This window comes from Rhincodon typus, chromosome 4 (assembly GCF_021869965.1).
Source record: "Rhincodon typus isolate 14 chromosome 4, sRhiTyp1.1, whole genome shotgun sequence".
In the NCBI taxonomy this organism is placed as follows: domain Eukaryota; kingdom Metazoa; phylum Chordata; class Chondrichthyes; order Orectolobiformes; family Rhincodontidae; genus Rhincodon; species Rhincodon typus.
Window position 1 is genome coordinate 15,032,839 of NC_063335.1, and position 22,969 is coordinate 15,055,807.

Sequence of the window (22,969 nt, forward strand, 5' to 3'; positions counted from 1 at the left end):
CTCTCTCCGTGACTCCCTTGTCCGCTCCACACTCCCCACCAGCCCCACCACACCCAGCACTTTTTCCTGCAACCGCAGGAAGTGCTACACCTGTCCCTACACCTTCCCCCTCACCCCCATCCCAGACCCCAAGAAGACCTTCCACATCAAACAGATGTTCACCTGAACATCTGCTAATGTGGTATACCGTATCCGCTGTTCCCGTTGTGGCCTCCTCTACACCGGGGAAACCAAACAGAGGCTTGGGGACCGCTTTGTGGAACACCTATGATTGGTTTGCAACAAACAACTGCACCTCCCAGTTGCGAACAATTTCAACTCCCCCTCCCACTCCTTGAACGACATGTCCATCCTGGGCCTCCTGCAGTGCCACAACGATGCCACCCGAAGGTTGCAGGAATAGCGTCTCATATTTTGCTTGGGAACCCTGCAACCCAATGGTATCAATGTGGACTTCACAAGCTTCAAAATCTCCCCTGCCCCAGCCGCATCCCAAAACCAGCTCAGTTCGTACCCTCCTCCCTAACCATTCCTCCCACCTATCCACTCATCCCACCTCAAGCCCCACACCCATCTCCTCCCTACTAGCCTCATCCCTCCTTCTTGACCTGTCCTTCCTCCCTGGACCGACCTATCCCCTCCCTAACTCACCTTTACTGGCTCCAACCCCACCTCCTTGACCTGTCTGTCTCCTCTCCACCTATCTTCTCCTTTATCCATCTTCTATCCGCTTCCCCCTTTCTCCCTATTTATTTCAGAATCCCCTTCCCCTCCCCCATTTCTGAAGAAGGGTCTAGACCCGAAACATCAGCTTTCCTGCTCCTCTAATGCTGCATGGCCTGCTGTGTACTTTTTCTCCTCATGCAAAGTATTCCTTTAAGGTTTTGGAGTAGATTTGTAACTCGGGTTGTGGGTGTTGAGGTTGGTTGGCTCGCTGAGCTGGTTTGTTGTTCCGCAGACGTTTCGTTACCGTGCTTGGTAACATCCTCAGTGCAGCCTCTGATGAAGCGTCGGCTTCAACGGGCAACAAAAAGGGCAACAACACACTGCAGCAACATGGAACTACACCAAGAGGAGGAGGAATACCTCTTCCAAGTGTTCAAGGATAATGGATATCCAAAGAACTGGGTCAGGAGATGCCTACAGGAACAGCATCAGAAAGATTCTACACGCCCCGACACACTCATCACACTACCCTACATCAGGAACACGTCAGAACTCACCACAAGACTTCTACGACCGCTGGGCATCAGAGTGGCACACAAACCCACATCAACCCTACGACAAGTGCTCACCCGAACTAAAGACCCACTCCCCGCCATGGACAGGACCAATGTCATCTACAAGATCCCCTGCAGAGACTGTGAGAAACACTACATCAGACAAACAGGAAGGAAACTAACAACAAGAGTACATGAACACCAACTGGCTACAAAAAGACACGACCAATACTCAATCATCTCAATCCACATGGACAAGGAAAACCACGATTTTGACTGGGACAACACCAAGATCCTGGGACAGGCTAGGCAGAAACAAGCATGAGAATTCCTGGAAGCATGGCACTCCACAAAGCAGGCTATTAATAAACACATCGAACTCGACCCCATATACATTACACTATGGAGGAAACCCGGAAGTGAGACAATCCATCGCAACGGACCCCAGAGTTTAAAAACCAGGTGGGAAAACACACCGACGCTTCATCAGTGGCTGCACTGAAGATGTTACCAAGCACGGTAACGAAACGTCTGCGGAACAACAAACCAGCTCGGCGAGCCAACCAACCTCAACAAAGTATTCCTTATTTCAGACTTGTCTTTGTCAGAACACTATCCAGAATTTGTAACATGAAACTAAACCTAAAGAAAATAAACTTTCCTCAGTGATATTGAGTCCCTGATGAGTTTTAGGATGAAGTTTGATTGTCTAGAGTTTGAATGGCCCTCAACGGGCCAAATGGCCTGCTTTCACACTATGGGGTTTTATGATTCTATAGACCTCAATTGGGCCAAAAAGACTGGGGGTGTAGGCACAGTAAGAGCAGGAAACCTCCAATATCAGTCCAGGGACTGGCTTTGGGCAGTCACCATGAGGTGTTCCACATAACTACAGTTGGGTGAGTTGGCCATGGTCAGTCCAGCAGGCCCAGTGTAACCAGTCCATGGATTCACTATAAGTCAGAGAAGGAGCTGCATAGAGATCAGTAAGGAGTTTGGTCATTCATTGCTTGGAGCTGACTGCTCAAGTTGGGTAAAATTTGGGCCACTGTCCAGAGCAACAGTTGAGGGGTGTTATCAGGGCCCACTGATGTGTCTGGTCTAGTCCATTCCATCCAATCCTATGCTGTTCCATTCAATATTCTTTTCTGCTGTAAAGTTTGATGCATTAAGTGCATCAAAAAAGGCAAATATGTCATTTTGGATTAAGTATTTTTCAACTTTTTGATGGTTGATAGATATCTGAGAAGAGCATTAATTCATATTACACATCTGGCCATAATTTAGCATTAAAACAATAATCTCATATTCAGGGTGAACTCAGCCTCTTTTTTGACACTTTTTCAGAGTAATAATGTGCGCTCACTTTTATCTTTGCAAAGAGTTAGAAGTTGGATTATTTAGGTCAGTGATGTGCATATCATTTTTTTTTTGTTATTGGACACTTTGATGTTCCAGATTGTTACATCACTGGGAATGGAATAGAATAGATATAGATCAGGACAGCTGATAACTTGGTTCAATAAGGTAGCCAAGGGGAGATCTCAGATCAGAAGAAGCATAAGCAGAAAACAGCTCTCTCTTATTTACTTTTCAAACTGCAACTACTCTTTAACTGGGGATTTTTCTCCTCTGGTTCCTTCTTGCCTGGCCAACTTGTCCACCACGTTGCATATTCAGGGCATTCATACAGTGATCTGTGGACTAAGAAGGTCCCTGGAACGTATTAGAGGTGTTTTCAATAATGTCTTTGAACTTCATTAATCTGATGTCAGACTATTGTATGAGGAACTGTTTGATGCTATCAGCCATGGTTGCTGAAGAAAGTCGTGATCACTCACATCAAATCAGGATGAGAAAAGTAAACATATTGAATTCCGACACAATAAATGTAACATACAAACCTAAATTCACTTTTGTAATGATTTGGTTCTGCAATCAAACTAGTTTGGCTACTGGCCCATAGGGCTGCTCTCTCATTAGAGAGATGACTGTTGGTCGTTAATCTAAGGATCATCACTCCTCAGGCAAAGAGAAAGAGTGTCCTTAGTAATAACATCAGCCAATGTAGGAATTGAACCCAAGCTGTTAGCATGACTCTGCATCACAAAGCAGCCATTTAGCCAGTTGAGCTAACCAACATTGATTCACTGAGGTACATGGCACTGAGAAAAAATTATGCACGTGGCCATGTACACCCTGGGCTTTGGCTAAAGAGTAAACGGCTGAGAAAGTATGATGATGCAAGGTCAGAATCTATGCTGTTGGGGCTGTAGCAATTTTAAAATGTTCTAACTGTTCCATTATTCAACAACTTACATGATCTTACAGTGTCATCATGAAGATTTCTGAAATGATGTAGCAACAAGAGCATGATGGAAAGGGAATGAGCCCTGACAGTTTGGGGAAATAGTTTTCACATGACACACAGCGTTTTTAGTTTCATCTTTAAGCTTTGTACACTGAAAATATTTCCATCTTTTAGTATAAGTTTATATTCTTAAGGGTCAATTATCATTCTCATTACCAGCATGCCAGGTTGGAAAGTAAACATTATCTAGCCACAATATGATGCTTACATTACATTGGTTCTATTTTACTCACATTTCTGTAGATGCTACTTTATCAAAGAGTGACATTATCTGTTCATTTATTTCCTTTTTTAGATATATGATGGAAAAGACAGTTCTGCCCATCTTCTGGGGGCTTTCTCTGATACTGGTTTGACAGGAGTAACTTTGAGCAGCACCTCTAATCACCTGTGGTTAGAGTTCAATACAGACTCTGAAACAACTGATGAAGGTTTTCAGCTTGTTTACACTGGTGAGTGATTTCATCATATTTTTTGTTTATAGCCAAGAGAGCTCATTATCCTGTTTTGCTTGTATAACAACCAGATTTTAGATCATGCAAATCCCATGCACAGTTGGAATTTCCTACTACTATAATAATAGCTTATTAAATCAAAAGTTTCGTAAAGAAAGTTATTCTGGCTCCAATTGCAAAAGCTTTGCTGTTACAAGACAAACCTCAATTTGCCTCAATATCATAAGGCACAAATATAATTAAACAAAAATATATTGGTTTAAACAATCGTTCTTTGCTTAAGTTATAATTCTAGAAATTTTCATGCCCATTCAAATTCTTACCATGAAACAACCTTTGACATTGTAACGAATAAATAACAGAACAATAGGTTTCAGCAAGATTTATATCACCAAAGAAACAAATGTTTGGTAAATTTTGTTTCATGAATTTTGATGAATCTGGCACACATTTCGAGATGGAATTCCGATTCCAGCTTCTTCAGAAATGAGTAATATAGCTGAAAGCAACATAGCTTTCAAGTAGTGCAGGAGAGTCCAGGGAAGTCAACCATGCTCCCTTTTGCAGCAATATCTGTGCCATATCCTGAGATTTAAATGGACAGCAACCCACTGTAATGACTGCTGTAAATGGCTCTGTTTAGAATTAGGGAGTCAATTGGTTGAGGTGTTAGGGTATCAGGTAAGTCAGGTGCCAGGTACTAAGTGAGTGATTGAGTGCTTGGTATTCATGGGAGGAGTGAGGAGGGTGGCAGAGATTGCATGTCGTGGCAAGTGGGACAGGTGGTGTCGCTGCTGGCAAGCAAGATGGGTTGATAGGTGTGTGTGGGCGCACAGGATGGGAGTGTGAGGGGATATTATTTGTCAGGTCCTGGACAGGGGGTTTGGTGGAACCATTTTGGTTTGGGCAGTGGGAAGTGCTGGTTGTTTGTTGTCAGGGGTATAAAGGATTAAAGTAACTGGGGTTGTGTGTGCTAAATTGGAAGATCAGCTTTAAAGTAATCTAGAAACCAGACTAAGTTTTAGAGATAGTAGGAACCGCAGATGCTGGACAATCTGAGATAACAAGGTGTAGAGCTGGATGAACTCAGAAGGCCAAGCAGCATCAGAGGAGCAGGAAAGCTGACGTTCCGGGTATAGACCCTTCTTCAGAACTCTAAGCCTAAGCCTAAGCCTAAGCTTAAGCCTAACCCTAACCCTAACCTTTTCTGGAGAAAAGGTCTAGACCCGAAACGTCAGCTTTCCTGCTCCTCTGATGCTGCTTGGCCTGCTGTGTTCATCAGCTCTACACCTTGTTATACCAGACTAAGTTTTGAATTGTTTAAGTCTTCCTTTGTAAATATTAACCAAAAATTGGAACCCTCTGATATTTTTGGATATTAAGGAGTATATTTCAGAGGGTGCAAAATGCAATAGAATAATACTTGGACGATTTGCATGAAATTTGCATCATCTACAATTTGATAGGGTCTTGACAAACAATTCCAGTCTGCGCTGTTGAAACAGTACTCTGGCTATCGGAATAAATGGGCTGTTATATTTCAGCCCTGATTTTCAAGCCTTTCATTCTAGATATTAGCCGAGTGAATCTCTGAACTGCCTCAAATGTATTTGCACCCGACCTTAAATAAGGAAACTAAAATTATTCACCATATCAAAATATGTTCTCACCAATGTCCTGTTTAATTGAAGCACACCTTCCATATTTTTTTATGTTCAATTCCTCTCATATTCCATTAACCTTCTGAATTATTTCATCTGACACAATCCTGACCCCTGAGCCAATTTCAATGAAGGTGAAGGTGAAGGGTTAGATCATCTGCCTGTTGCTTCCTGGTGGGTAGTCAGTTCAGAACAAATATTGATCATTACAGGACATATTAAAACCCTGTTCCCATGTTGACTGGGATTTTCAGTCAACAATGCTAGCACCACACATCAGTCTGGATCATATCTAGGTCTGTGTGGTTGGTTCAGTTTGAAATACTACGGGTAACTTGGGGGACCTTCAAACTCTTGATATATAGCAGCTGTTGGGGCATAATTATAGCCATTGTCTGTCCTGTGGAGGGATTGCCCTTCCAGGATTTGCCGAGCAACTGTGGTGACTTCAGCTTAAAAAAAAACAGTTCATTTTCAGAGAATGCCATGTAGTGGCACCCCAGCATTCCCCATTATGAATCGACAGTTTACAATTTTGGCCAATGGGACTATCAATCACTGTGTGATGGAAGACTTGCCATTGGCCCTCTATCTTCTGCAGCCCACCTCATGTCCTCAATTGTACAATGGCACCACACACAAACTGAAGGAGCAACACCTCATCTTCCACCTCAGGAGCCCACAGCCCAATGACCTTAACATAGAATTCACCAGTTTAAAAATCTCTCTGCCCGGCCTCATCCCACGTCCAAACATCCCTCTCATCCCCGCCTCCTTGACCTGACACAATGTGTCCATCATCTTCCCCACCTATCCACCCTACCCTTCCCGCCGACCAATCCCCACTACCCCCTACCTGCAAACAACCTATCACCACCCAGTCCTACCTTTCCCCAGCCCCACCCATCCTCCCTCCTGCCTCCTTGATCTGATACAACCTATCCAATTTCTTTCCCACCTATCTGCCCCTCCCACCTCACTGACCAATCCCCATCACTCCCTACCTGCATTCACCTATCACCATCCCACCTGCATTCCCCAGCCCAGCCCCTCCTCTCTCTATTTATTTCCCAGCTCACTCCCCCCTCCCCATTTCTGAAGAAGGATCCCAACCCAAAACGTCTACTTTCCTGTTCCTCTGATGCTGCCTGGCCTGCTGTGTTCTTGCGGCTCCACACTGTGTTATCTCCACAAACTTATCACATTCTGAAAATGTGGATAACCACCTGTTCTGCCATGCTTCTCTGAAGTATTTTAATTGGCTAAAATTGTAGTTCCATCAATTATTTTAATTCGATTGATTAATTAGTTTGTTTAATTTATTAACTTAATAAAGTGACAATAAATCACAGATTTCTAGTTCTGAGTTTGCCATTTCACTTGAAATAAGAAAGCAAAAATAAAACTACTGTACTGCTAACCAATCACCAACATGGTATCTCTTTTGATTTTGTTGTGAACAGATTTTAATCATTGACTCCCTCTCTTGGAATTTTTTTTTATATATATTCAGTCCTTTCTCATATTCGCTTTTATATCTTCAATTAAATCCGATGCTGAAAAATTCTCTTCCATCATATTATCATAACTCCATCCTTTCCAACATGGAATTCATCTTCTATTCTGTAATGTTTTATATCTTTGTTCTTCTCCAGTGTTGTTTTTGTACCTCAGTCCTCTCAAACACAGATTAAATATCTTGAATTCTTTCCACGATTTTCTGTATCTTCCATTTGCTCCAAAGCAGGCATTATATCTTCTCCCCTTCTGTAATGTTAAGTTTATTTCTTCAGTTCTGTCTGACTGGTTATATGTTTACACTTACTTCAAAGCTGTTTTCATGCCATCTTTCATTTCCAATTGTGTTTTTATCTCCTAAATCCTCTCCAACATGGATTTTATATCTTCTTCTTTTCCAATTTTTTTGTGTCTTCAGTGCCTCTTTAATAATATCTTTCATATCTCAGACCTCTCCCATGATATCTTTATCTTTGGTCTTCTTCAATGCAGATTTTATATCTTCTCCTAGTTTGTGCTGTCATTATATCTTTGGTCTTCACCAACTCTATTTTTTCTATCTGGATTATTTTCCAATGTTTTATTTAGATCTTCAGTCCTCTCCAGTGCAGATGATATCACTCTTCCCCTCTGTTTTCATATCTTCAATCCATTCAAGTTAATGTCTCATCTGAAAGATAGTTTCTCTGGCAATACAGCACTCCCTTAATAACCCAACTGGTGTATCTCCTGTGATTTTGTGCTCATGTTCTGGAGTGGGACTTAAACACCTAATCTTTTGATGTAAAATTGAGAGCACTGTTCACTGAGATACAGTCAAACAAAAGAATGAGCAAGAAAATCTGTGAAAGTAATCTTATATGTGCTCAAAAAATGAGGATACAACAGTCAACAAACACATCTTGTGAATGTTGTGATTTGATTTGATTTATTGTTATCTTATGTACCAAGATACAGTGAAAAATGTTGTTTTACATACTGATATGGCGGATCATATCATATAAAATGTCTCAGATAGCAGAACAGCTGCAGAGGAAGTACAGAGACAAACATTAACATTTGAGAGGTTTGTTTAAAGTCTGATAACAGCAGGGAAGAAGCTGTTCTTGAATCTGTTTGTACATGTATTCAAACTTTTATATCTTCTGCCTGATGGAAGAGTGTCAAAGAGTGTACAACCGGGTGTGAAGTGTCTTTGATTATGTTGGTTGCTTTCCCGAGGCAGCGGGAAGCATAGGTGGAGGCAATGGATGGAAGGCTGGTTTTCATGATGGACTGGGCTGTATTCACAACTGTCTATAGTTTCTTGAGGTCTTGGGGAAGAACAGTTGCCATGCCAAAGCTGTGATTCATCCAGATAGGATGCTTTCTATGGTGCATCTATAAAAATTGACAAGAATCTTTGAGGACATGCCAAATTTCCTTAGCATCCTGAGGAAATGGAGGCATTGTTGTGCATTTTTGAATATCGTGTCGACCTGGATGTACCAGGGCAGACTATTGGTGTTCATCACTCTCAGGAACTTGACGGACTCAACCATCTCCACCTCAGGACTGTTGATACAGACAGGGGCGAGCCATGCACTTTGCTCCCTGAACTCTTTCCTTTGTTTTGCTGACATTAATAGAAGATTGCTATCTTTGCAGTATGGAAGAATAGGCAAAAATTTCTTTTCTCTATTCTTTCTCATTGTTGTTTGAGATCCAACCTACAATGGTGGTGTCATTAGCAAACTTGTAAATGGAATTGGGGCAGAATTTGGCTACACAGGAGTAAAGTAAGGGGCTGAGCACACAGCCTTGTGGGGCACCGGTGTTGCAGATTATTGTGGAGGAAATGTTGTCACCTATTCTTACTGATTGGAGTCTATGGGCCAGGAAGTTGAGGATCCAGTTACAGAGGGAGGAGCAGATACCTAGGTCTCAGAATTGGAGATGAGTTCATTTGGAATTACAGTGTTGAAAGTGAAGTGTAGTCAATAAATAGGAGTCTGATGTAGTACCCCTAAAATCCAGATGTTCCAGGGATGATTGTATAGCCAGGGAAATAGCCTCTGCTGTTGACTTATTGCACTGGTAGGAGAATTCCCAGGATCAAACAATCTGGTAGGCTGGAGTTAATGTGAGCCATGATTAACCTCTCGAGGAACATAATTATGGAGGTCAGAGCCACTGGGCGGTAATCATTGGGGCATGCTGCATGACTTTTCTTCGGCACTGGGATGATGGCGGTCTTCTTGAAGCAAGTGGGGACTTCATATCAAAGTATGGAGAGGTTAAAGATGTCAGCGAATATTCCCTCCAGCGGGTTCTCACAGGATGTGAGTGCACAGCTGGGGACCCCATTCATACCAGTTGTTTTCCATGGGTTCACTGTCAAGAGGGCCGATCTAACGTCTGCGGCATTGACCATAGATACATGTGCATCTGAAGTAGTTGGGATAGGTGAAACCATTTCACTGACCTTCTGTTCAAAGTGAGCAGAGAATGGATTGAGCTCATTGAGTAGGGATGTATTGTTATCTGCGATTCTGTTTGACTTTGCTTTGTAGCCCGTTATGTTGTGTAAGCCTTGCCACAATCAATGGGTTTCCACGTGATTAGTATGAGTCTGAAGCTTAGTTTGCTATTCCCTTTTAGCATCTCTGATGACCTTGCAAAGGTCTTACCTGGATTTTCTGCATCGGTCAGAGTTGACCAACTTGAACACCTCAGACCTGGATTTCAGCAGGTAGTGGATCTCCAGGTTCATCCATGGTTCCCATTTGGGCAACATTTGGATTAACTTCTTCGGCACACAGTCTTCTACACACTTACTAATGAAGTCTGGAATGGTAGTGGCAGGTTGGCTGCTGAGTTCTCCAATATGAACCAGTCCACCGACTCTAAGCAGTCATGTAGAAATCCTTCCGTTGCTCAGACCAACACTGCACTGCTTTCTGTATTGGGTCCTCATGCTTCACTTTTGCTTGTAAGCTGGGAGAAGAAGATCTGATTTTCCAAAACATGAATGGGTGTTGGAGCAGTAGGCATCTTTGATGGTTGTGTAGTAATGGTCAAGGATATCCGGACATCTGGTAGGACAGGAGATGTGGTGGTGGTAGTTTGGAAACAGATTCTTAAAGTTGGCCTGGTTGAAGTCATTGGCTATGATGAGCAAGGCCTTAGGATATTTCATCTCAACTGTTTATAGCATTGTATATTTCATTAAGTGCACTCTTCATTTCCACATTGGGTGTGGGTTTAGTCTGCTGTCAGGATAGCAAAAGTGAATTCAAGCAGCAGGTATAAGCAGCGGCATTTCACTGTAAGATACTCTAGGTCCAGTGTCATGGCATCTGAGCACCAGGAGTTGTTGATTAGGAAGCAGACACTACCACCCATTGCCTTGACCGAAGACACTGAGCAGTCCATTTGGTGAAATGAGAAACCCTCATGATGTAAGGCATAGTCAGGTGTGGCAGGAGTGAGCCATTTCTTTGTTAAACAGCAGTCTCTCAATCCTCTGTGGAAGGTGAGTCTAGCTTTCGGGTCATCCATCTTGTACGTTTGCTAGGAGTATGCTGGTTAGGGAGCTCTTGAAACCAGTAGTTTGAGTTTCACCTTGAGTCCAGATTTAACTATGACTGACCGAATAGTTGTATGAACAAGTTCCTACACTAGCCTATTTACTATAGACAGCTTTGAGTTTCTGTCTCCTCTTTCTGTCAAAGCAACTTGACCTCTCTGTGATAAGACAGTACACATGAGATGTTCTGTTACTCAATAGATAACTCAGCCACTGAGAAAGGAAAGCTACTGGGTCATGTTCCTTATTCTGGCTGTTGCAGAGCCAGAAACAATCTCCAACTCCACAAAGACAAACAGTTTGGCATGGCTCTGATACTGGATTGCTTTGAACTGACTTGTGTTGGGAAATAGCACTGTATCCAGCAGGGTCAAAATCAGGCTCATGTGTAATGTGCTCACTGGTTAAGTCATTATCACAAGATATCAATGGATTTTGGAACAAAAAATATTTGACCAAAAGTCACATATTCAAGGAGAAAACTAAATAAATGAATATTCTCAACAAAAATGTGTAGACATCCGCTAATTTTTAGTTCAAAATTCGGTGATCTTAGAAGCAAAGAAATATTGGGTGATAACTAGAATAGTTAAAAGAACAAAGAGTTTCTGAGCATGGCTTAATGTATTTATACACTGTATGGGAGCAAATGTTACCTCATAAATACTGTGGTGTCAGATTATTTACAAAGTTTTGCTTGACAAGTTGAAAATTTATTCTGACATAATTTTTTGGTCAAGGGGGTAAATTTAGTTTTCTTCTTGAGTAGCTCATCTCTTACTTTGATGTTACATGTACTGACATTTCCATTCATGCTGTCAAAATTAGATACGTCACGGCTCAGGGAACTCAGTTTGCTCTGTGCCCCCTGCCACAGGTTTTGAGCTCTCTCATTGTGAAGATCCCGGTGTGCCTCAGTTTGGATACAAAATCAGTGACCAGGGCCATTTTGCTGGCAGCACAATTTCTTATGGTTGTAATCCAGGTTACACTCTACATGGAAGCAGTACACTGAAATGTATGACAGGGGAAAGAAGAGCTTGGGATTACCCACTTCCATCATGCATTGGTAAGTCACATACCTGATTATATTGAGTAACTACCACTTTAAAAGTCCTATGAACAGACTTAGGATAAAATATGAAGTACTAAATATTTGGCTGAAGCCTACAGCTCTATGATGAATTGATGTGACAAGACCCTATTTTGTACGTTTTCAGGAGTTATGAAGAGATGTGTCCCAGAATTAGTATGCATGTTTAAATCTGAAATATCCCACATGCAAATTTTAAAAAATGCTTAAGGTTTTTGATTGGAATCAAATTGTGTGCATAAACATGCTACGGCTGTCAATTTTAATGGAAATTTTAAACAGTGTTACTAACGTTATGCAATTGTCACTTTCAGTACTGTACTTGATATATTTGGATAACGGAGAAATTAAGCTATTCATCCTAGGCATTTAAGCTCAGGGATTTAACCTAGTCTAGATAATGATGGCGTTCTGCTTCTGACAGTTAAGTGCCCAGTCACGTTATGCGTTAAAAATTTGTTTGATCTGTCTCAGCCTCGTTGCTGGTTTCTCTCAGTATGGAGCTCTAACCATCATTTGACATGAACTGCACAGAACAGTTCCGTCTGAAAATTTGCACAAAGAAAATGAGTGAGGCAAACGAAAATTACACTGAAAAATAAGTGTGCTGCTAAGGTTAATATTGTCGGAGCAATGTAGAAGGAAGTCAATAATTCATTTTGTTTGTGTTCAGTATCACTAAGGAGAACGAGAAAAGTGTGTTCAGTTTTGCTGCATCCAATGTACATGTCACTGCAAAATTTAAAAATGCAAGTTATTTGCATCAACATTTCTTAAAAATGGGCATGTATAGCTGTGACATATTGCCTGGATAGGCTGTGGAAAGACATCAGCATTCTGATATTTAACCAAGCAAATGGAATCACCTATCATGCCCGGAAACTAGGACAGCAAATATAGAACAATCTATCAGTGATGTTTATTTCGGTGAGGTCTGAAATAAAAAGTCAAAGTATATTTAATCAAATGACAGTCACTGAGTTTTGTTAGAAACAGAGAGTGTGAGCTTGAGAATTTACTAAGTAAGAGAATTTTAAGTGTCGGTCTCTTCTTTAAATCTAGCCTAAATCGTGCTTAATGTTTAATTACAATTTACTGCGAAAGTTATGCTTCTTTCAGTTGTAGTCAGGGACAAGCAAGCTCCCTATTGGAGAGGCAACTGTGTAACTTAATTAAGTTATTCACTTGAACTTGTTGCTCAAGCCAGAAGCATTGACTCAGCTCTGTGCAATTTCAGCCACTGTGGGGAGGTGATTACATGGTAGCAATGTGACTGAATGAAGTAATCTGCAACTCCAGGCTAATGTTTGGGGGACATGGATTTAAATTCCATCATGACAGATGGTCAAATTTGAATTCTATAGAAACCTGGAATAAGAAAAGCTAGCCTAATGGTGGCATGTAATGGCTCTCAGTTGTTGTAAAAAAAATACATATGGTTCATGCATGCCTTTTGGGAATGAAATCTGTTGCTCTTACCTGGTCTAGCCTACAGGTGACTCCTGGCCCACAGTAATGTGGTTAACTCTTAACTGCCTGGAAGGCAATTAGAGATGGGCAATAAATGCTGGCCCAGTTTGTGATGACCATATCCCATGAATGAATAATATAAAAAAATGATATTTTGTGAATGGAGACAGGAACTTGCCATTGACTGCAGCTAAATGCAAAAGGTGAGCTTGCAAATTTGGTGAGTGAAGGAAATCATAGCTATTTTATAGTAGTAGCTGCTTAAATTTTAAACTTACAAAAGCATAGAGAGTTTCAGATACAATTAAAAAATAACAAGAGGGTTCAGTCTGTGGACTGGCTATATCATAAAAGAAAAAAAAGTCAGTGGGACATCACACGATATGGATAAATGGTGGTTGATGCATATTTTGCTCATGTCCAATTAATAACTCATTTAATTTATGAGTAATTGCAAGGTTTTGTTTGCTTTGGTAAAATTTCCTGACAATACTAAAGCTTACAAGGATTCATGGGGTTTATCAATTATAAATTTATTCCGGAAAAAAATAATGAATTTCCACATAATAAATTTGATAGCACAGGCAATGTGTTGTGACTGCAGTGTGTGAGAGATCCTGGCCAGTAGTGAGATTTTGGGAAAATACATTTGCAGTAAATTATTTTAGTGTTGCTTATTGAGAATAAACCAGAGCCATTGAGCTGGAGGCCAAGCTGCAGAAACTGCAACACATCAGTGAAGGAAAAGGATAGATGGACACTTTGTTTCGCCACCCCTTAGGATGTCCATGGCAATGGATGTGGTAATTGTGGTCCATCTGAGAAAACAAAATGTAGTTAGATTGACAAATTGTTTTCTGATGTGAAAATTTGAGGAGCTAATGTCAAAATTAAAACATAGAACAGCAAATGTAATCAACATGAATCGCTAGCCGAACATTAGCTCCAATTGGCAGACGGTCACATAGATTGAAGATCGAAATGTGTGGCTAAAAGAATGGTCTGAGTGGTACACATTTTGGCTTATGGGATACTGACATCAGTACTCAGGGAACAGGGAGCAATTCCTTCAGGATGGGCTTCACAACCACTGTCTTGACAATTGGTATACCCAAGATTGTGGAATCAGCTTTAAACCAACAGTGCACATATGTACATGTATGTTTGTGTGAGAGTTTGGATGAAGGAAGGTTTAAAAACCCATTGAGAAAGGTTGAGACATTGGAGGAGTATAGAAATGTGGGTCAAGCCAAACAGATTTTTTTAATGAAAATTTGTGCCAACTAATAATGTCATTGCAAAGAATAAAAGTAAGAAAATGAAATTAAAGGCTCATTATTTCAACGCTCAAAGCATCTTTCATGAAATAGATGAACTAGTGGCACAAATAAATGTAAATGGTAATAATCTAATCGCCATTACAAAGAAATGTTAACAAGGTGTTTAACATTGGGAAGTCGAAATACTAGGATATACAATATTTTGTAAATACAGCAAGCATGGCAAAAGAACATAGAATCAGACAGAAAATCCCTAAAGTGTGGAAGCAGGCCATTCAGCCCATCAAGGCCATAGTCACCCTCCGAAGAGCATCCCACCCAGACCCACCCCCTATCCTATCCCTGTAACTCTGCATTTCCCATGGCTAATCCACCTACCCATTTTTGGACTGATGGAGGACACCAGAGCACCCAGAGGAAACCCACGCAGACATGGGGAGAATGTGCAAAGTCCACACAGACAGTCACCCAAAGGTGAAATCGAACCATAGGGGTTCGTAGTCTTGATGGTGAAGAATGACATAAGAGTATTAGTAAGAAGACATCTGGCCTCAGCAGATCAGAAACAATGTAGATGGAAATTAGGAACAGCAAAAGTCAGATAATACTGATGGGAGTAGTTCATTGTGGGAGATTTCAATTGTCAGAAAGACAGAGACAATGATCTTGGTCTAGAGGGTGAGTTTGTAGAATATTTTCATGGCTGTTTCTTGGAGCAATATGTTGTGTAACTGATTAGTGATAAAGATATCATTGATCTAATATTGTGCAATGAAGCAGAGTTAATTAATAATATCTTTGTAAAAGCCCTATTTAGAAATTCTGCTCAATGGATGCTCATCTTGAAAGTGTCATTCTCCAATCACATCCAAGAATCTTAAACTTATTCAAAGCTAGTTACATAAGTATGAGGGAAGATCCAGCTCAGGTCAATTCAGTAAATAATTAAGAAGGTATGGTGCAAAGCCAGCATTATGAATCATTTAAAGTAAAAAAAAATCGATATTTTTAGCAAAAATATATTCCATAGAAAATAAAAACAGAACATGACACGCTCACTCGTTTAAGAGTTAGAGTTAACAAGTACGAAGATTGGGAGAGTTAAATCAGCAAAGAACGCTTAAAATTTGATAAGAAGGGGAGAATAAAATGCGATGACTGAACTGGTCAAACATATAAAAAACACATATTGTGAGTGTTTATATAAGTATCCAAAAAGGGCAGTCATGGCTAAATTAAACTTTGCTCCCTCAGAAAGAGAGACAGGAGAAATTATCACATGAAATGAGGCGAGATATTTTGTACCTGTCTTCACAGCGGAAGACATAAATTTCTTACAAGAAATAGGCGATAACCTAGGGGTGAAAGAGTGAGGAAATGACTATCCACAGGTAGAAAATATGAGAGAAACTTAACAGATTTAAACCTGAAAATGCCCAGGCCTTGATTCCCTACTCCTCTAGCCTTTTGCAAGAGCTGCAGAGCTTGTAGATGCATACGCTATGATTTTCTAAAATTTCTTAGATTAGGAATGGTCCTATCACTTTGGAAGCTAGCAAATGTTACACTTATTATCAAGAAAGGAAGCAGAGAGAATACAGTGAACGATAGGCCAGTTAGCCTAATGCCAGTCATTGAGAAAATGTTGGACTCAATTTTAAAGAAAGCCTTAACAGTGCAATTAAAACGCATTATATGATTTAGGCAAATCAGTGCGGCTTTACAATGGGGAAGCGTGATTTGACAATTTATTAAAGTTTTTTGAGGATGTAACTAAGAGATTAGATAGAGTTGAACCACTAGATGTAGTATACCTGAACTTCCAAAAGGCACTAGGTAAGGTGCATTACTGACGTTAATAAGCGATTGGAGAATTGAACAACATTCAGGAAGAAGAGTTCAGGAAAAAGTGAGGTATTTTCAGATTGTTCGGCAGTGAATTGTAGATTGCTGCAAGCATCAGTACTGTGGCCTCAACTCTTTACAATTTATCAGTTAAGGTTTATAAGTGTTATTAAAATTGTACGAGGTTTTGATGAAATCACATCTGTAGTACTAACTGCAATTTTGGTTTCCACATTCATGAAAGGATATACTTGTATTGGAGGCACTCCAGAGAAGGTTTACTAAATTGACATTCTGAAGAAAGGTCACTGGACCCGAAATGTTAACTTTGCTTTCTTCCCACAGATGCTGCCAGACCTGCTAACTCTTTTTTTCAGAATTTTCTGTTTTTATTAGTAAATTGGTCCCTAGAATACAGAGATAGTTCTATGATGAGAAGCTGAATAAATTGGGCTGATATTCTTTCGAGGATTCATAGGCAATTTCATTGAGACATACAAGACTGTGAAGTGGCTTAATAAGTTTGCTGCTGAGAGATTGTTTCTGCTGGTTGGAGCCTTAAAACATGGACATAATATAAGGAGCCAAGTGAGTGGGAGGAGCGCATTGGTTGGAATAGAGGTTATAAGGAGCCATAGAGTGGCAGGGAGGGCATTAGATGGTATGGATGGGTACTGGGAGTATGTGGAGCGGTGAGAGATAGAGGGTAGTTTATTGTCACCTTTTTTTGAAATTTTCATAGTTTTAACCAAGTATTTCTTCCAAGCCACTACTGGTTCCAGCAGCATCCACATTCTATTTGGGGTCAGCCACCACAATTCCATTTGAAGTCTGACCTTGGAATAAAATTTCCAACATCTGGAGCACTTCTTTTTTCCAAGATGTGGTTTTTAGAGTTGACAATTGTCCTGACTCTGAATTACCAACCCAGATGAGGAAGTTTAAGCTGCAGGCTTCAGCACGGCCACATTTATATCATCCCATTAAAGCTCTGGGAGGCTGCAATTGCCAGGTGGAATTTACAATAACAGCCATAAATATTGAATGTTTTTAAAATAAATTGTATAACATTGTAGTTAGATGTAGAATCTGTGTTATAATTGCACTAATTTTTTTGTGCATTCGACAGCAGACAAGAAAGCCTTCAAGACATTTTTTTTCAATACAAAAACCTTTATTTTGAATGCAAAATTTGGGAGTACATTTGTGGCTGTAACATGTACCTGCATGCCCCGTAGACTACAGGGCCTCACCTGCATGGTTTATTATTAATCTAAACTTGACCAGTTGAAGAGGTGTTGTGCAAACTTGAGAAGTTAACCATGCACAAGATGGGGAAAGTACAATGTTTCTTAATAGTCTATCATAATTTAGCACTGGCAGAAGCCTGTATATAGAAACATAGAAGATAGGAGCAGGAGCAGGCCATTTGGCCCTTTGAGCCTGCTCCAGCATTCTTCACAATCATGGCTGATCGTCCAACTCAGTAGCATAATCCTGCTTTTTCCCCATAACCTTTGATCCCATTCACCCCAAGTGCTATATCTAGTCACCTCCTGAATGCATTCAATGTTTTGGCATCCTGTGGTAATGAAGTCCACAAGCTCACCACTCTTTGGGTGATGAAATGTCTCCTCATCTCTGTTTAAATGGTCGACCCCGAATCCTCAGACTGTAACCCCTGGTTCTGGACACACCCACCATCGGGAACATCCTCCCTGCATCTACCCTGTCCAGTCCTGTTAGAATTTTATAAGTCTCCTCATTCATTTGAACAAGGTAATTTACCCATTATCTTGTGTGTCAAGTCTGCCAAAATTAAGAGAGGAGAAAATTCAGCTAGCAAAATATGTACATTTGTTGTGCAGTCAAAAAAATCAGCTGTGTCATTAATTAAATCCTGCACATTAACAAAATAAAACATGCTGAATAGAAAAGCAATTCTGACATTGCAAATGCTGCTAAGTTGCATATGTTGACTTCATGATTTTTTTTCTGTAACTCAGCATGATAGAAATATTTTGGATTGTCATCCATTATTCTTTTGATTTTATTTTGTACGTTTTAATATTTAAGACCATAGAATAGTGGTTTAGTTTTCAATTTAACGACATTGGTAGTCATGTAACTGGACCAACAATGGAAAAATAATGTTCTCATACCATTCTGACATATTAGTTATGGCTACTATAACAAATGATTTTGAAATCCTTATTAACTTTTTAAATGATTTTTCATACTGAATTGCACTTAAACAGTGAGAAACATAACAGATGCCTTGAAAAAGAAACAGTTTCATGGCTCATAAGAAATAAATGCTTCAGGTGTCTGATCAGTAATTAGAATAAGGGGCTTGTTTCACACTAATGGAGTTCCAATAACAATTAAGAATATAAACTTGCTGGCTGCAAAATATTTAGGATTAACTGTGTTATTATTGGAAATTGGGATCCCCTTTAAATCTGTGTTCATTTTGTATTCCATATTGGTATTTTCTGTGAAGTGTGAACCTCATTTAGCTGTGTTATAATAGTATCAGGTGCCACACCATTCAGCTATGTGTGAGAGTTGTAAAAATAGGAAGGTTTTGTTCTTTGAAAGATTGAAAACTAATTCACAAACAGAGATGGGCAACAGGACAACAGTGATCTGAGGTCATGACTAGCTGTCTTCTGTACCTTAGATTGTGGTGGAGATGGGTCATTATTTCTTTGATGAGACAGTAAATAGATATTTTATTCAGCAAAGGAATCAGAGGTTGTTAGGGTAGGCGAGAATGTGGAATTCATGCAAACAGATCAGCCATTATCTTATTCAGTAGTGGAGTTATCTTGAAGAGCTGAATGGCCTTATTCCTACTTTTAATTCATAATTTTGTATCAACCAAAATGCGCTAATTAACACTAGAAAATAAGTTTCACCCTTCAAGATAGAAATGTGTTTTCCTAGGAGGAGTTAACCAGTTCTGTGACTTTTTTTTATTAAAGTTGTATGAGAATGTTTCATTGGTAGTAATTGGAACCACTGTTAAAGTGACCCTGATTCCTCATAAGAGACCATAAATCTCATATGCATTGTAAGTAACTATGAAGTAACATATAATAAACCTATGTACTGTTTATCAAGATTGAGCCTACTTCTGCCAACGACATCCCGACTGATATCAGTGGTTTAACCCAATATCACTAAAAAGCATTGATGGTAGTGAAACCATCTATTGCTTCCCAGTCCCCTGAAGAAGTGTGGAGAACACACGTGAGGATTATGCCCTTTTGTTTTATTCATTCACAGGATGAGGGTGTCCCTGGCCAGGCAGCATTTATTGCCCTAATTGTCCAGACGCCAGTTAAGAGTCAACCACATTGCTGTAGGTCTGGAGTCACATGTAAGCCAGATCAGGTAAGGATGGCAGTTTACTCCCCTAAAGGTCATTAGTGAACCAGATGGGTTTTTCCCCCCAATAATTGATAATGGATTCATGATCATCATTAGACTCTTAATTCCAGATATTTACAGAGTTCAAATTCCACCATCTGCTATGGCAGGATTTGACCCTAGGTCCCCAGAACATAATCTGGATCTCTAGGTTAGCAGTCCAGCGATAATACCACTAGGCCATCAGCTCCCCCTCATTGTAATGTTAGGCACTGTTTTATGTAGTTTCATATCTAGAGTTGTCCCATTACTGGCTAATATCCAAAGCATGATAAAGTAACTGAACATATAATGGTCTTACCTTATTCAGTTACGGCTCACCTCCACCTAATCATACAAATTAATAAACACAGTGTGTACAACTGCACGTTGGTGCTTTGACTAACATGAATTAAAAATAACTTCTAATTACATACCTACTTTCTAACCATTTGACTGCCCAACCAACTTTCTGTTCTAAACACTTTGCTATTGATGAGTGTTCCTGTCTGTGTTTTTTATCTTGTGTTCACAAACAGGAAAGAAGGTCAGGGAGGAGAGTATGCCAGACAGTCCCTGCCAAGCACCCAGGACTGGAAACTTCCCAACATGCTGAGAATGAAGTATACATTGACTATCAAGTCATGTTACTAATTTTTTTTTCTCATTACAGTCTTTGAGGAAACATCTTCTGCACCTAGACCATTCACTTTTTAACAATCTTTTGCCTTTTTTTGTAACAACTTGTACAATTGTATTTTGTTCTTTTCAATGCAAATCAGTTCCAGAGCATTTCGATGGAGAAAACAAAAATGACCAATAAGTCTCAAACTGTCACAGTTACCAAGAGTTTAACTAATGTATCATTTCCTTATTAGCTGAATGTGGAGGCCAGTTCAAAGGTGAATCATCTGGAAGGATTCTGTCCCCTGGTTACCCTTTCCCCTATGACAATAATCTCCGCTGCATCTGGACAATTGAAATGGATCCGGGAAATATTATCAGGTACTATTGTACAGTCAGTGAAAATATTGTGCAAGAATGATTCTATCCAAAGCAGTTGTGAATATGTATTAATTGATTGATTAATGTTTAGGATCTTTCTGTGTAATTATTTGAAAGATCTTCATTTTGAGGATCGAAAAAATAGCATTAATTTAGTGGATTACTTCTCACAAATGCATTTCTAATGTTTAAGAATTGTTTTGGTGCATTGAAAAGTTCATAAATATTTTATAATACAGTGCTTAGATGTTAGTTGACAAGAAAATATTTTTTCTGTTTTTGAGTACCACTGAACTGTGTTATGTCCCAGTTTCAATGGCCCATTATCAAGAATAAAACAACTTGTCAAACCACTTCAAACAGAAAACAATGAGGATGTAAGAGAGAGGCAATTTTGAGTATTAATTTGTTTCACTCAATCAGGTTCTATGCTCACAATTTGCATGCTACAGTCATCTCACTCTCATATGGTACATAAATAATTTGTACTATGCATAAGTAAAATATAATGTCATGTAAGCTGTGTTTTAAGAGGCTATGTTGAGGGCAGCGATAGCATCCTAATCGTTAGTTCTTGAGTCATGTTATCAAAGGACTGACGAGCTGTTCTTCCAGCAATAATGTGTGCCTAGGAGGATTGACCTAAAAAGACAAAATCAGAATTGTTTTATCACTGTTGAACATCTATATATTGAAGCCTATTTTGTAACACAGTTGAGTCCACTGAACAATAATTCTTTGTCAAAACATGTGAAATAAACCTTTTTCTAAAAAAAAAACTGGCTTACATGCAGCATAGTTATTTTGTTTTATTTTCCCTGTGGTCCATTTAGAGTCATACAGTCAGAGAGATATACAGCGCGGAAACAGACCCTTCAGCCCAACTTGTCCATGCCGACCATATGTTCTAGTCCCATTTGCCAGCATTTGGCCCGATCCCTCGAAACCCTTCCAATTCATATACCCTTTTAAATGTTGTAATTATACCAGCCTCCACCACTTCCTCTGGCAGCTCATTCCATACACGCTCCATCCTCTGCGTGAAAAAGTTGCCCCTCAGGTCCCTTTTAAAGTTTTTCCCTCTCACTTTAAACTTATGCCCTCTAGTTTTGGACTCCCCTACTCTGGGGAAAAGACCTTGGCTATTTATCATATCTATGCCCTCGTGATTTATAAACTTCTATAAGGTCACACATCAGCCTCTGACACTCCACTGAAAATAGCCCCAGCCAATCAGCCTCTCCTATAGCTCAAACCCTTGAACACTGGCAACATCCTTGTAAATCTTTTCTGAACCCTTGCTAGTTTCACAACGTTCTTCCTATAGGAGGGAGACCAAAATTGCATGCGATAACCCAAAAGTGGCTGAACCAATGTCTTGCACAGCTGCAACATGCAACAACTCCTGTACTCAATGCATTGACCAAACATAACAAACACCTTTTTCACAATCCTGTCTACCTGAGACTCCACTTTAAAGGAACTATGAACCTGCACTCCAAGGTCTCTTTGTTCAGCAACACTCCCTAGGACCTTACCATTAAGTGAATAAGTCCTGCCTTGATTTGCTTTTCCAAAATCCAGCACCTCACATTTATCTAAGTTAAACTCCATCTGCTGCACCTCGGCCCATTGGCCCATCTGATCAAGATCCTGTTGTACTCTGAGGTAACCTTCTTCGCTGTCCACTACACCTCCAATTTTAGCGTCGTTGGCAAACTTACTAACCAGACCTCCTACGTTCAGATCCAAATCGTTTATATAAATGACAAAAAAACACTGTACCAGCACTGATCCTTGTGGCACATTGCTGGTCACAGGCCTACAATCTGAAAAACAACCCTCCACAACAACTCTCTGTCTTTTACCTTTGAGCCAGTTCTGTATCCAAATAGCCAGTTCTCCCTGTATTCCATGTGATCTAACCATGCTAACTAGTCTACCATGAGGAACCTCATCGAAAACGCCTTATGAAAGACCATATAAGATCACATCAATCCTCTTTGTCACTTCTTCAAAAACCTCAATCAAGTTAATGACACGTGATTTCCAATGCCCAAAACCGTGTT

General features: G+C 40.0%; 1 protein-coding gene across 1 annotated transcript in view; it reads left to right on the top strand.

Annotated features, from left to right (window-relative positions):
• The window catches only part of csmd3b (CUB and Sushi multiple domains 3b), a 1,719,816-nt gene that overhangs the window by 1,392,917 nt on the left and 303,930 nt on the right, over window positions 1-22,969 (top strand). Inside the window, 3 exon segments of the mRNA XM_048595770.1 lie at window positions 3,887-4,043; window positions 11,671-11,862; window positions 20,774-20,900. Coding sequence (XP_048451727.1) covers window positions 3,887-4,043; window positions 11,671-11,862; window positions 20,774-20,900 — 476 coding nt within the window.